This window comes from Poeciliopsis prolifica, unplaced genomic scaffold, assembly GCF_027474105.1.
Source record: "Poeciliopsis prolifica strain line A6 unplaced genomic scaffold, Auburn_PproV2 SCAFFOLD047, whole genome shotgun sequence".
NCBI lineage: Eukaryota > Metazoa > Chordata > Actinopteri > Cyprinodontiformes > Poeciliidae > Poeciliopsis > Poeciliopsis prolifica.
In genome coordinates this window covers 373,956-390,602 of record NW_026562422.1, presented here as the reverse complement: position 1 = coordinate 390,602, position 16,647 = coordinate 373,956, and the positions used below count along the sequence as shown (strand labels likewise).

The 16,647-nt window shown below is 38.5% G+C and overlaps 1 protein-coding gene across 1 annotated transcript in view; it reads right to left on the bottom strand.

Annotated features, from left to right (window-relative positions):
• The window catches only part of akap6 (A kinase (PRKA) anchor protein 6), a 165,507-nt gene that overhangs the window by 110,800 nt on the left and 38,060 nt on the right, over positions 1-16,647 (bottom strand). The window contains exon 11 of the mRNA XM_055057090.1: positions 6,334-6,456. Coding sequence (XP_054913065.1) covers positions 6,334-6,456 — 123 coding nt within the window. The remainder of the gene's footprint in view (positions 1-6,333; positions 6,457-16,647) is intronic.

Genomic DNA, 16,647 nt, shown 5'->3' with positions numbered 1-16,647 from the left:
ATGGGATGAGATGGGATGGGATGGGATGGGATGGGATGGGATGGGATGGGATGGATGGATGGATGGATGGATGGATGGATGGATGGATGGATGGATGGATGGATGGATGGATGGATGGATGGATGGATGGATGGATGGATGGATGGATGGATGGATGGATGGATGGATGGATGGATGGATGGATGGATGGATGGATAACTTCATTATGTATAAAATAAACTAGCAGCTTGGATTAGACAGACTTAGGAATGTATTAGCAGCTCTTGCCTTAATGGTTTGAAGTTCTGCTCTGATTAGCATACAGTACATACTCTACACTTAGTTGTAAGTTAAGCAGCTTCAAAGCCTGAGTAATTAGACCACCTGTTAGCATTAGCATATGAGTCTGCAACCCACAGTGGGACAATCTCAGAAGATTACCCATAATAGCAAGTTTTCAGCACTGGCACAAGCACAGTAGTATGAGGTGCTATCGCAGAGCACTGATACCAAGCTGACATTGAGGTCTGTCATTGAGATTGCTGATTGGGTTGAACTGATCAGAGGCAGATAAACACACGATAGAGAGCTTTGAGTTGATGAGACATGATTTGATCAAAGAGTCTTTGTAATAACGGTGATCAAATTGTCTACATTCATATGGAGGCGAGAGCTACAGCAGGATGATGGCATTCCCTGAGGATCCACTGTTCTTTCTCCATTTAGCTATCGTCTGTTTTCTGTTTTCCTCCTTAGAGCTTTTATGTTAAGCAATGAAATGCTCTCATTTCCTGTCCCCTCTCTCATGTTTTCTCTTTTCTTTCTCCATGTCATTTAACCTCTCTCACTCTCACTTCATAACTTCATCTTGAATTGTCTTGTTGCCCTTATTACTCTTGAAAACCTCTTTGGCTTTCTTTATCTCACTTTATCGCTGTACTTGCTCACTTTTCCCAACTTAAATTCCTTTTTACTTCTACTCTATTAGAAAAATTGAGTCTAACATGAAGCTGATTAAACTTTCCTATCATTATTTCGGCTTTTTGTCCAAGCCAGGACACTGTTATTGATATCAATACAAAAATCTCAAAGTACACAAACACTCTTTGCACATATTTTTTGCTTAAATCATGAATGACACGTGGGAAAATAATTCTGTCATGCCATTTTTTACAAGTCATTTTGTTCTCTCTTGTCAACATTCCACAGGAAAAGATCACAATTTATTTGCTTAAGAGAAAAATTTAAAACTGGCATGACATTTTTTTTTATCCACCTCGCCTTTCAGGTAGTTTTCCATCAAATGGATTGTGGCAAAATTTACCTATCACTTTTTGGTGTTTCTTCTTCCTATTTTCCTTTGAATTCCAGATTTGTGGAGTTTGTAAATTATTTTATTTCAACAGATTCTGCCACCTGCGGTGTACAGGTCCTTAAGAGCTACTGTCAGCATATTGGCTGCTTCTGTAATTACCAGTAATTGTCTCCATATGCAGCTTTACAGTTTAGGTGGATAACTATGTGTGTAGAGGTGCCATCTTCTTCATTTTCAGATGACGTATTGACCAGAGCTCCATGAGAGTCTTAAACCTGATCCCAGTTTTAAAATTCTTCACCATTTCATCTCTGAACCCGTTTCTAATGTTTTATTTGCTTTCAAATGTCATTTAAACTTGGAGATATTCACAGAATAAGAGACAGAGCAAAAGAAAAAAACATTCTTCATATTTACACATTGCTTGTTTTAGTCATTGGCATCACAACAAAACTATATTGCACTTAATGATTAAGATAGCAAGTTCAAGGACTATACTTTTCCCACATACTGTACATGAGCCACTAAACATAAAATTTTGCAAGCAACCTACATTTTGACTTATCCAGTATACTGTGTATGCATATATACACATATACTTACATATATCCACATATACACACAAATATAAAGACATCATTCTCATGCCCCTCCCCTCAAGTGGCCACCAGTAGTATGTTGTCTCTAATGGGATTCAAAGGCTTGGTTCCCCCATCAGACCCAATCAATAGGCCTTTCATTGGCTGCAATCTCTGAGCGCTTCAAAAAGAGCAATGTGTGCGTGCGTGTGTGTAGGACTGTGTGCGTTCTAGCATCCTCTTCCCTCACTGATCTCCCGAGGGGTCTGGAAAGACCTACACCCAGTTGCTCCACACGCACTAAAATACACATATAGATACACACATGTCACACACACAAACACACGCACTCCTACATTTGCCAGCTGGTCCAAATATTCAACTGAGAGACCACCTCCACTCCAACCACAAAGGGAATGCCATTTTGGGGTCAGGGGTCAGGTTTAGGACTATGGTGTGGATTGAGTTTTGGTTCGGGTTAGGATTTGGCATGTAATGGTTAGGGTTAGGATACGGACAAGGGTAAGGTTTCTGCTGTAGAAATTAATGGAAGTCAATGGAAAGACGCAATCTTTGTGTGTGTGTGTGTGTGGGTGTGTAATGATGAATGTGACCAACCAATTCAGGGACAGAAGTAATACTTGTGTAATACAAAGTACATTCACCACATTTGGAAGTGAACAAGAAAGCAGTAATCATTTTTAAACTGAACAAGGTCAAAGGCTGAACTATAAAACCATATTCTAACCCTCACGCCACGGATTTTCTTGAACTACCTGCTGGGCACATGGAGAATGTTCTGCCGGTGAATTATGAACATTTTAATACATGTTTATCTGGCTGTACTGAAGTGAGAATGAGTTAATCAGCACTACAGGCATCAATCATTACAGACTGACCCACAAAGGCCAAACGCCTTGGAACTGTCATTTTTACTTAGTCCCTTTTTTCCAGTGGTGTCCTGAGAAATTATTCATTTCATTAATCAACATATTCATAACGTGGTGCACAGCTAATGGTATGGACTATATCTGTTGCACAATGTTAATCATGGCTAAATCCTTTCAACTTTTGGCATAGATTTGATGCTATCCATTCAACTTGAAATGATTTTGATGCACTAACTCCTCACTGCTGCACTTCATCGCTTAACTTAGCATTTTGCACAATGTGAACTGAATTGCACAAGTGTCAAACTGCAACAAATGCTCTGAGTGTTCAGCTGAATTTGTGGCAAAACTGAATCATTAGCAACAATCACAGCGTCATTTTCAAGGAAAATGGCCAAAGGGAGAGAAAAATTTTAGCTCAGCAAAGCGGTGTGTTTATCTGTTATTGTTTTAGAAACTGCGGTTTGGGACAAAATGTATCCAATCTATTTGCTCAATGATACTGGCTTGTGTGTAATGTATTTTTTTGTAATCTAATAATTTCTTGATATTTCATTAAAACCAATTTGTATCAAGTATCTATTCTTATGAATAGGATATTTTCTGATGTCCATTACTGATACTCAAGTGACAGCATGCAAACAATTGTATCTGTTTTGTAAACAGAAATTACATGACCATGATACTCTTGCAATTAAAAATTATATCTTAATCTCAATACAAAACAATTTCCCAAATATACATTTGTCTTAAAACACATTCCTGTGTTAATTCATAAGCAGTTAGTTGAGTATACCTGATATATGGAGCCCAATTCAAGCAGATTATAATATGTATGGCTGATTTTGAATTGAAAATCTAAAATGTGTTAATAAATGCAGTTGTACACATTAATAGTTACCGATACTCAAACAGGATTATTACTGCACAATATAATACATGTGAGGGAAAATGAGATGAAAAAGCAACAGATCTAAAGAAAAAAAAAGACGAAGAAATCCTAGCTTTACTCTGCTGCATTCAACAAAATACATGCAATTATTCATCCAGCTAATAACTACAAAGTGCAAGTGTGACTATCAACACAAAAACACACTCAGACATCAAGTCAGTTGGCTAACATGGTATCAAGAGTGAAGCAGTTCAAAGTCCTATTAGCAATGCTTTTTCATCCCCTTTTGCTTTATTTACCAGACATGCCAATTAAGAACCAAGAATTCTAATTGAAGCTAACCACCGCAAACAGTAACGCTGCTGGCACCTACAACCGAGTCAACATATGTAAACAAACCAACAAAATAACACAAACAGGAAAACACAAGAGACAGACTTTAAAATGCTTTTTGCCCGTTTACAGTTTTTTGTTGTTGTTTTTGATGCTAACTTTTTATTTTTTAAGATTTTTATATCTGCACAGTCCAATCAGGGCCACTGGGGCAACAAGTCCAGGAGGGAGATTCGGAGATTCAAAGGTTAGCCTAATGCATAAATAAAGCCATACTGTATTGTATGTAGATGTATGTAGCACTTTGTCCTTTTCAATTGCTTTCACTTTAAAAATCATTGATCTCATTTTAGATTTGGGCTCATGTGCTCAACAAAACCTAGATTACTTCTGTCATTCATTTAAATCTTGCCCGGATCAAGTTTTCTGTGAGGCCAAAACTTTAACTAGCTAACCCTTTAGGTAAACCTATTAGCTCTTGCTAATAATTACTGTTCAGGAAAAACCTTATCAGCCAGTTTATTTAAAGATGAGCAGATATTTTAAATACCATGTTGTCAGTTAAAACCAGACATTTCAGCAGGACTCTGGGTCACTGTCCACCTGGGGTGGATAGTGCTACAGGTCTCTGCATACAAATGTTTTAAAACGGGTACTTCTGATGTAGTGTCAGGCTTCCTCTTGAAGTTAACCTTAACATTAAACAGACTTCTGACTATTATAAAACATGGCTGTATTGAGAATCAGGCAGCATACTAGATCCAAATTAAGAGTAAAACCTCTTATTAAAACCTCAAATTAAGAGTAAAACCTCTTAATTGAAAAGCAAAAAAAATTCAGACTGGATGCTTATATTTATACACAAGAATATGAAGATAGTGACAGACACTATCACTGTGTTTCCTTTGCAAATGTGCACAAATCTTTATTCATATTCTTCTAATGTCAAAAAAACATAATTCTGCAAATGCTGTTTCCATTAAATAATAAATTAAAATCACCTGTGATTAAGCTAATTCATGTGATAAATCATTAAAAATCATTGTAGTGATGAATTAATTATATTCATAATTCTTGTTCTTAACTGTCCTGAACATACGCTCTATAGAGAGTTTGATCTTCCATCTGGCCACCACTTTAGGATGCTAAGATCAGAACCAGGCGTCAGGTTTCTTTCATTCCTACAGCCATTTCTGAGCTTAGTCTCTCTGGCTTAGACTCTAATACCTTTCTGGGTTTTTTGAAATACATATTTTATTTCTTATTATCTTGAAAGCACCATTCATTTGATGTGCTAGAGCATGAGTTAGTTCTCATAGTACTGCAAAATGAATAAAAGTGAAATTAATTCATCTCATCTGAGGAGGCAGCAACGTTTAACACATATGCTGCGCTTTGGGGAAATTATAGTTGGTCATTTACAAAAAAGCTATGGCTTCAACTGAAACACACACAAATGACAGCTTTTTATGAGAGCAGTGGAGGTGAGTTCCCTGATAAATCGCGCTTCTCCCTCTGGCAATCTGATGGATGAGTCTGGTTTTGGTGATTGCTAGGAGAAAGGTACTTTACTAACTGTGCCGAGCATAAAGTTTAGTGGAGGAGGGATCATGGTGTATGGTTGTTTGTCAGGAGCTGAACTGAGCTCCTTGTTCCAGAGAAAGGAGCTCTAAATGCTTCAGCATACCAAGACATTTTGGACAATTCTATGTTTCCATCTTTGTGGGAACAGTTTGGAGCTAGACCCTTCCTCTCCAACATGACTGTGCAACAGTGCACAAAGTAAGGTTCATAAAGACATGGATGCCAGAGTCTGGGGTGGATGAACTTGACTGGTCTTTACACAAACACACTACTAAACCTTGTGGACAGCCTTCCCAGAAGAGATGAAGCTGTTCTAGCTGCAAAGGGTGGACCAGAGTCATGTTGAGCCATATTGATTAGGAATTAGATGTCACTTAAACTCACATGTGAGTCAAGGCAGGTGAGTGAATACTTTTGGCAATATAGTGTATTTTTAACAATCAGTTATCTGGTACATTTCAACACAGTGCTAGAGGAAAGGCCTCTCCTGCCAGCCAGAGCGAAAGCTTGGATTTGTCACATCAAGATGCAGAGCATATAAATTCATGTATGTAGTGTGGATAAATCTGTGCACAATATGCATGAACAGCTGTTCCTATGATCAGTTACCTTTGTATTTAAGTGTGGAGGGTGTTTTGACATGATAGGGATTCTAGAAGACAGGGAGATTTGCTCAATATCATTACTTAAAGTAAGAAATAAGTTAAATAAATTATTATCCTATTGTGGCATGTTCACTTATGAGAAAGCATGTTTGCTTACCAGGTGAGTGTCCAAGTAAACCCTAAGGCTGTCCAAGTCCTGCCTGGGCTGTGTCCAGTTTTCAGTGCTGTCCAGTGCCTCCTGTAGCCATGAGATGAACCCGTCCAACTTTTGCACAAAACACTGGAGACAGAGACACAGATTATTAATGAAAGAATTTAATCTGATACATCCTACAAAACTAGTAGTAACACACATGGGAACCAAATTGTTCCCTTCTGATACTGCACTAAAATTCCACAATGGTCACTGCAAGAACTTATACCAAAAATAAAGGTAATAATGAACAAATGTATTCTAAAAAAAATCAATCAAGATGAAATATTGCTTTTTAAATGTGGTTCATTAGAATTGTTAAAGCACAGCACTTCTCTTGATCAGCTTTGTTTTTGTGTCTGTGAGCATTGAGCTGATGCCTTGCTAAAACGCTCCAGTTTTAGCAAGGCATCACCAAACAACATTCTCCCAGAAGCGTTGTGACATGTCAGTATGTACCGTGGAAAATTACAGTCTAACATTTTTACACTTTGCTTTCCTTCTCAGTCATCTCCCCTGAAGTCCACTTTGGTTCAAACAATGATTAATGGTGGGATCTGACACTGATTTACCTTGACTTTGGAGTTGACCTTCAATTTTTTTGGAGGTTGTTCTCCAAAAAAATTACCTTTCACGTTTTCCTTCTCTTTAATTTGCCACCAGGGATGTGCTAGAGGACCTTAAAGTTGTGAATAATACAATAAATTTGTGACACAAATTTATTGCGTAACATTTAACATGCTGTTCTGTAATTCTCATTCTGACCTCCTGGGACAACTCTCTGGTGTCTCTTCTCTGCTTCCTGTGGTCCATGTTCAGTGTAATACAAAACATGTGATGGACGAGTTTGAAAAGTGTTGGACTTACAAGCAAAGATCACAGGTTGAGCTCCAGATTCCCTCATCTGCCACATGTTGAAGTGCCTTTGGCCAAGACAGTAAGTACCTCTCAACACACACATCATTCCAATGGGGCCATTGGCTGTCACACCGGGCAGTTGCCCAGACCAGAAGCCACCCGCTGGTAAGGGTGAGTGTTGCTTTTAGATTGGTTGATATGACTCATAAACCAGGGGAAAAAACTATGCAAGTAGTTGCACATTGACATATTTCTATAGTAGCTTAAGTATTTTTTTATTTTATTTATTTTCTTTTTATCAAAAGTTATTTTTTCCAATAAATAAATAAATGAAATAAATCACTTTGGCAAAAAAAAAAAAAAAAAAAAAGACAGACCATTATTTTAGGAAGATAGCATTAGTATCTTCTTTTTTATTATATTATTATCAGTCATCTTCCTTCCCCAAACCCAACACACACCTAATTCATGCAGGCAGCTGAGCAGCAGTTTGCTCCCATCCCTGATGACTGTGTTCAAGAAGACCCTGACAGAATCATCTAGAGCTAATGAAATAGTAATGAAGAGGAATAAAGAATATGAAATATGAAACCAAGAAAGAAAAATACCTAATAGAGGTGACAAGAGAAGAAAGGGAAGAGAAGAAAATAAAAGAAAAGAAAAAAGAAGAGAAAAAAAGAGATTAAAATTGAGATAATACTGGAAAAAAATAAGAAAAATGTAGATAGAGATAAAAGAGACATACAAAGATACAGAGAGTTAGAACAAGTATGGCAGGTTGCCCTTCACAGGAGAACACAGAAAAAACACAACGTGAAGATGTGAAAACTGATTGAGGAGAGGAAGAGAAGGGGCTTGTTGCTTAGTGGAGTGTTAGTGCCATCTGCTGGCCACAAAGAGCACTCATGAAGGACTTGAGCCATAACTTACCACCGAAACAAATAACTAAAGGCAAAATTCAGGGTTTACACATGGAAAAGTCACTACTTTAGATTATCATTTTTTTATTACTGCTGGAAGATTCAAGATTCAGTTGGGGATCAGAAGAATAGACACTGATACAATATTGATTTCTCCCATTGAAGCAACTCAGTCATAAAGAGGGGTAGAGAATATGGCTTAAAGGAAGAAGAAATGTGTGTTTATGTCTTCATCCTTGAAGAGGTGAAAGGGGAGAAAAACACTAAAATTGGAATAAAGGATTCATTTACTATTACAGGGTGTTTGAAGTTAGTTTCTTTTTTGAAAACACAGAAAAGTTAAAGGATTTAAAAAAAAGAAAACTTTCAGTCTGCAAGTCTTTGTAGGAAAAGTATGTTATAAAGTATCTCCTTGTTGTTCACAGGTTTTTTTTTTTATTCTAATGAGCAAAAACAACCAGCATGACAAAATGAACAAACCACCACAGTCAAACTGTGAAAAAGTTCTTGTTTCTGAGTGATAATGAGCATCTGCCAGCAACAAAAACATCTTCTTTGTTGCTTTGAACTTGAGTAAAATGTCCTAATGTTGATGAGAAGGTCTTTTTAGGAGATGAAGGACGACTGCATTTCAGCTCCAAACAGAAATATTTAACCTTTAGCATTTAGCATGACTGAAGCTGTCACCAAAAGGGAAGCTAATGAGCTGTTCAGGTATGTGGTGAAAGAAATCAGACATCTGGAGAATATGATTGCAAAGATGTCAATTTTTGACTACACTGATGTTCTGTACTTTATTTCTTCTTTAATCTTTGAAGGTGTCCTATGAAACATTGCTTTCTACTGGCACTACTCCTGCACTCAGAAGCTAATTCATTGTATAGTCTTTAGAACTGTTACGGGAAACAAGAAACAATTTAATTACCCAAAAAGGTTTTGTACCCAGTTTCATTTTTCATGTTTAGAGACTATGTTTTAAGTTTATATTGATGATGATGATTCTTTGTACTGAGAAAATTCAAGAAGATAACGATGGTAGTCTAAAACATGAAAGTAAATAATTTTAAACTTTTGCAAAACCATCACAGCTGACAGAAATAATCATCTGCATCTCGAGGGACATTTTTAATTTCAACATTTGAGATTTCAATCTAAATGTAAAGAAGAACAAAGATTTCCTGGTAGATGACTTAAACTCCAGGAAGAAGGAGTTTGAATTTTGTCTTAATCTACTCCTTAGTTGAATGTGTATGAAAATGAAAATTATTTTCTGCTTTGACTTTCAGTTAATTTTATTTCTGAATAAATTAGTTGTCACAACTAATTTATTTATGCCGTATATGGATAAAAACATAAAATTAGCAGCAGCTTCTCCTGCAGCTTTGTGAACACTGTGATAGAGAAGTGTCTCACTATCAGCCAACATTGGACAGAGCCTATGATTAACATATTTCTCTCCATTTTACTCACTACAAATTATATAAATATAGGTTAATGTTCCGTTTAAAATACTAATCAAATGAAGATGATTAGTATCATCTGGTTTCGGTGAATGATTTCTGAAACTTCTGCACTGCTTACAGACTAATTGTTGACCTTGCACATTTTTAATGTGCTTGATTCAAAATCTAAGACAATGTAAGATGGTCTGAAACTAAATTTCAGACCAGGAAGGTTTTCTTGGTCCAAGAAGTCAACTCCATACTGCCAAGATGGCTAATCATTGGCTAATAGTGAAACTATGCTGGTAATTATGCTCATGTAAAGGTGCAGTATTATGTGAAAGACTTTTTTAGCTTTACATTATGTTATACTTTCATCAAAATCCTGTCTGGAATGATGCTTAGATTTTTTCATACATGTTTGTGGAATCCTTAAATCTCCCATGGCAACCATTCAGGGTGCCTAAGTACTTGCTATCAACAAGCCCCGCCTATTTCTACAAAGCTCCTCTTTAGAGGTGTGAGGGTGGGGTGCACAGATCACCCCACCCCCAGACCTCCCACATTCAGCTCCTCCAGTCTAGTGGCAGCAGCAATTAGCAAACACCTGGTAGAAATGTGTGTCTGCTGGGTTCATCTTGTGAACTACTTTTCAATCCAGCACTCTAAGAATGGTTGTAAACACCATCATGGAGGAGCATTGTTGTGATGATGGGCTGAAGGTGGAGTGTTAAACTCCTTAAAGAGACAAAGGTCAGTTTCAAAGCATCAAATTGCAAAGTCAATTTCCTTTAAATCATGTTTGATATATGCAACATTTTAACCACCACTTAAGGTAATATAATTACTTGACTGTGATATAAAACAACACTATGTGCTTGGAATATACACAGCACCGTCCTTTTAACAATGAAATCAGGCTGTTTCTCGCTGGCGCTACAGAACTTCAAGCCCAAGAGACTTTTCTAATCTCGATGAAATTCTATGAAAACATCCAAATCTTGTAAAATAATACACAGGCAAACTAAAGGAGAATATTGTATTATGAGTTCAAACATGTATTCTTTCTTGACAGCCATAAAAAATCTTATCAATAAGGAAACAACATACAGTATGTATTTCATGTAGTGAGTGTTGTTTTAATGTGGTGCAACATGTTTATCACATTTTAATTCACCTTTTAATAGTTGGATTAAATCATGTCAATATCGTACGGAAACAGCTTATTGCATAAAATTAAACACGTTTTCAAACGCTCATGTCTTTTATGGTTGTGTCTCTACGACACTTTTGATGAAGGCTAAATAGACAATTGAAACATTGAAAAGTGAAAATCAGAAGATGAAGAATGAAGAAGCATGAGAGTGGAAGTGAAGGGAGAGGAGGAAAGGACATGAAAATAATTTACGGAGGGGCAAAGAAAACAAGAAGAAAATGAAATTAAAATATAGAATTCATTCCAACACATTAGGGTAAAAAAACAAGAAAAATAAGAAAAGATAAATTACATAAAAATGAGAAAAAAGAAATGAGCAATAATGTAAAAAGAAAACTGGAAATAAGAGTGACTGTGTTAAAAAGGAAGGTTAAGGGAAGATGAGAAGAGAGAGGAAGAGGATGTGAGAGAGATATACGGCAAAGAGCTGCGCTGGTTTGGATATCGACCAGCATGCACTGGGCTGCTTACAGATGCTTTGATGTTTCCAAACCAGTCTGGCCCTAGAGGGGCAGAAAGGCCTACTGGGAGCTGAAATGCCTGATCTGATCCTCTGCCGCATGGATACCCATTCTGATATTCTTCTCCTTCTCTTCCTCACGCCGTTCATCTCTTCACCTCTAGATAATTACTGTTCAACTGACTGAGCTTTCTGAAGGATGAAATCTATAGATCTGGACTCAAAGTCCTTACTGAAAATGTTTAGAGCAGTAGGGATAATACGATCAATTATTAATATTTCAACAGCCACTGACATGATATTTATGCTCCCAGAGTATAAAGCAGAAACAATATAAAGAAATATGACTGCTCTACAAAGATAATCTGTTAGTTTGTACAAAATGAGGGCGGATAGAATTATTATTCCGAAACAATTAAGGGCATAAAGAGCAACAAGTGTTTCACTCAGATTACAAAAAGCTGGAAAAAAGAAAATTCTGGAGAAAGGGGCAAATAGTAATCAGCAATTGATGACTTTTACAAATTCAATTCTGAAATACTCAAACCAACCCAACAACCATTGTTGTTGGTTCAAAATTATTTTGTTCAAAATCACCTAAATCACCATTCTGATGCTCGGTTGAACTGCAGCATATCGTCTTGGCCATGTCTACATGTCTAGATGCTGATTCTTTTTTTTTCTTTTTTTCTTTCTATCTATCTATCTATCTATCTATCTATCTATCTATCTATCTATCTATCTATCTATCTATCTATCTATCTATCTATCTATCTATCTATCTATCTATCTATCTATCTATCTATATCTATCTATCTATCTATCTATCTATCTATCTATCTATCTATCTATCTAATAAAAAAAAAAAATTCCCTTCTCACCCACCGCGGGTGGTTCTTATCCTCTGAGCTCGGGTCCTCTACCAGAGGCCTGGGAGCTTGAGGGTCCTGCAGTATCTTGGCTGTGCCAAGGACTGCACATTTCTGGACTGAGATGTCTGATGTTGTTCCTGGGATCTGTTGTAGCCACTCCAGTTTGGGGGTTACTGCCCGAGGGCCCCGATGACCACAGGCACCACTGTGGTCTTCACCTTCCAGGCTCTCTCCAGTTCTTCCCTGAGGCCCTGGTATTTCTCCAGTTTCTCGTGCTCCTTTTTCCTGATGTTGCAATCACTTGGTATTGCTACATCTACCACAACGGCTTTCCTCTGTTGTTTATCCACTACGACAATGTCTGGTTGGTTGTTTATCCACTACGACAATGTCTGGTTGGTTCGCCATTACCATAGATATATATATATATATATATATATATATATATATATATATATATATATATATATATATATATATATATATATATATATATATATATATATATATATATATCGTTCCATCGTATATATATATCGTAACCATGCATGTAGGGTTCCATCCCAAATCCAGCACCCTGAGACTGTACACGAGCCGCAAGGACGGAGGCAGAGGACTAGTGAGTGTGAGAACCACTGTCCAGGACGAAACAACTAAGATCCATAAATACATCAGGGACAAAGCCTCAACAGACAATGTGCTCAGTGAATGTCTCAGACAACAGGGAAAGGAGGTCGAGGTGCCAGAGATACCAGCATGGGAGGACAAGCCCCTACATGGGATGTACCACCAGCAAATAACCCAAGTGGCTGATATCAGTAAATCCTACCAATGGCTGGAAAAAGCTGGACTCAAGGACAGCACAGAGGCCCTCATCCTGGCCGCCCAGGAACAGGCCCTAAACACCAGAGCAATAGAGGCCCAGATCTACCACACCAGACAAGACCCAAGGTGTAGGTTGTGCAAGGAGGCCCCTGAGACAGTCCAGCACATCACAGCAGGGTGCAAGATACTGGCAGGGAAAGCGTACATGGAGCGACATAACCAAGTGGCAGGCATTGTGTACAGAAACATCTGTGCAGAATATGGACTGGAAACCCCGAGATCAAAGTGGGAAACACCCCCAAAGGTGGTAGAGAACACCAGAGCTAAGATCCTGTGGGACTTCCAGATCCAGACAGACAGAATGGTAATGGCGAACCAACCAGACATTGTCGTAGTGGATAAACATCAGAGGAAAGCGGTTGTGGTAGATGTAGCAATACCAAGTGATTGCAACATCAGGAAAAAGGAGCACGAGAAACTGGAGAAATACCAGGGCCTCAGGGAAGAACTGGAGAGGGCCTGGAAGGTGAAGACCATAGTGGTGCCTGTGGTCATCGGGGCCCTCGGGGCAGTGACCCCCAAACTGGAGCAGTGGCTACAACAGATCCCAGGAACAACATCAGACATCTCAGTCCAGAAATGTGCAGTCCTTGGTACAGCCAAGATACTGCGCAGGACCCTCAAGCTCCCAGGCCTCTGGTAGAGGACCCGAGCTCAGAGGATAAGAACCACCCGCGGTGGGTGAGAAGGGAATTATATATATATATATATATATATATATATATATATATATATATGATCCAAGTATATATATATATATATATATATATATATATATATATATATATATATATATATATATATATATATATATATATATATATATGATCCAAGTATATATATATATATATATATATATATGATCCAAGTATATATATATATATATATATATATCATGTCAGGCATCATAGCGGCCAAGATAAGCAAACACATGGATAAACATATGAGCACGGCACAGAAGGGCATCGGTGTAAATAGCAGAGGAGCCAAACACCAACTCCTCGTAGACCGCACAGTTGCCCGAGACTGCAAAACCCGACACACCAACCTGTGCATGGCTTGGATTGATTACAAGAAAGCCTATGACTCAATGCCGCATGTATAACATCAACAGGATTCTGAGAGCCTTCATTGCAAACTCGATGAAGCTGTGGAAAACCATCCTTGAAGCCAACTGCAAACCACTTGCACAAGTGTCCATCAAATGTGGCATATACCAAGGAGATGCTCTGTCCCCGCTACTGTTCTGCATAGGCCTGAACCCCTCAGCCAAATTATCAACAAGACTGGCTACGGATACAGACTCAAAAATGGGGCCAACATCAGTCACCTTCTATACATGGATGACATCAAGCTGTACGCCAAGAGTGAGCGAGACATCGACTCACTGATCCACACCACCAGGATCTACAGCACTGACATTGGGATGTCATTCGGACTAGAGAAGTGTGGGGCTGATCACAAAGAGGGGGAAGGTGATCCGCACAGAAGGAGTCTCACTCCCACAAGGAACAATAGCAGACATAGAGGACAGTGCCTTTGCTTGTATACCACAAGCAAATGGCAACCTCGATGAAGCCACAAGGAAAAGAGCCACAGCTAAATACCTCCAACGAATAAGGCAAGTCCTGAGAAGCCAGCTCAATGGCAAGAACAAAATTCGTGCGATAAACAGCTATGCCCTGCCAGTAATCAAATACCCTGCTGGAATAATCAGCTGGCCAAAGGAGGAAATAAAAGCCACAGATATTAAGACTAGAAAGCTACTAACCATGCATGGAGGGTTCCATCCCAAATCCAGCACCCTGAGACTGTACACGAGCCGCAAGGACGGAGGCAAAGGACTAGTGAGTGTGAACCACTGTCCAGGACGAAACAACTAAGATCCATAAATACATCAGGGACAAAGCCTCAACAGACAATGTGCTCAGTAAGGTCTCAGACAACAGGGAACGGAGGTTGAGGTGCCAGAGATACCATCATGGGAGGACAAGCCCCTACATGGGATGTACCACCAGCAAATAACCCAAGTGGCTGATATCAGTAAATCCTACCAATGGCTGGAAAAAGCTGGACTCAAGGACAGCACAGAGGCCCTCATCCTGGCTGCCCAGGAACAGGCCCTAAACACCAGAGCAATAGAGGCCCAGATCTACCACACCAGACAAGACCCAAGGTGTAGGTTGTGCAAGGAGGCCCCTGAGACAGTCCAGCACATCACAGCAGGGTGCAAGATACTGGCAGGGAAAGCGTACATGGAACGACATAACCAAGTGGCAGTCATAGTGTACAGAAACATCTGTGCAGAATATGGACTGGAAACCCCGAGATCAAAGTGGGAAACACCCCCAAAGGTGGTGGAGAATGCCAGAGCTAAGATCCTGTGGGACTTCCAGATCCAGACAGACAAAATGGTAATGGCGAACCAACCAGACATTGTCGTAGTGGATAAACAACAGAGGAAAGCCGTTGTGGTAGATGTAGCAATACCAAGTGATTGCAACATCAGGAAAAAGGAGCACGAGAAACTGGAGAAATACCAGGGCCTCAGGGAAGAACTGGAGAGGGCCTGGAAGGTGAAGACCACAGTGGTGCCTGTGGTCATTGGGGCCCTCGGGGCAGTAACCCCCAAACTGGAGCAGTGGCTACAACAGATCCCAGGAACAACATCAGACATCTCAGTCCAGAAATGTGCAGTCCTTGGCACAGCCAAGATACTGCAGGACCCTCAAGCTCCCAGGCCTCTGGTAGAGGACCCGAGTTCAGAGGATAAGAACCACCCGCAGTGGGTGAGAAGGGAATTTTTATATATATATATATATATATATATATATATATATATATATATATATATATATATATATATATATATATATATATATATATATATATATATATATATATATATATATAGCTATGCCTCCTACATTTCTTAGCATAAGCTTAAACTCTATCAGTTGTATGTGTGCTGTAGATTTATGAATAGCTGAATAATAAGGAAAGTTTTGGGATGACCACAGCTGACAAAATTTCAAATTCTGAAATGATGATATTTGTTAGGTGAGACTGCTAATGTGCACAACAAGTTAAGTTATTAGATTGACAACACGAACATGTCATACCAAACATACACTGCTGCGATGAAAGTAAAGGACTTGGGGCGCGGGGGGAGAAGTTTGATTAGAAATTCATTAAATAACCTAGATTGAAAAATGGTAATATTTCATTTGATCCATCAGGACATGTTCATGCACTGCACTAGATTAGAGAAAGAAAGAAAACTGGATCCATCTATAAAATAATTGGACATTTGTTTTTCAATCAACTTGAGTGATCATTTTTATGAATGTCATTTATATATGTGTTTTTATTGTTTTTGTTTCGAGGTTTTTGGCTTCCATCTAAACTCTGCTCTGTTCCGGCAAACAGCTGAAACAAATACATTTTACTAGCAGGTGTTTAATTTAACAAGTATTGAAATAAATTTTTGATATCAATGCCACCAGGCAAACTTTATGTAGCAAAAAGTCAGAGTTATCTTATTGAAAACCCAATAACTATTGAATATAAATTCAAATATTTAGAACATAACCACTTCTTCACAGACAAAGCTATCGGTCTCATA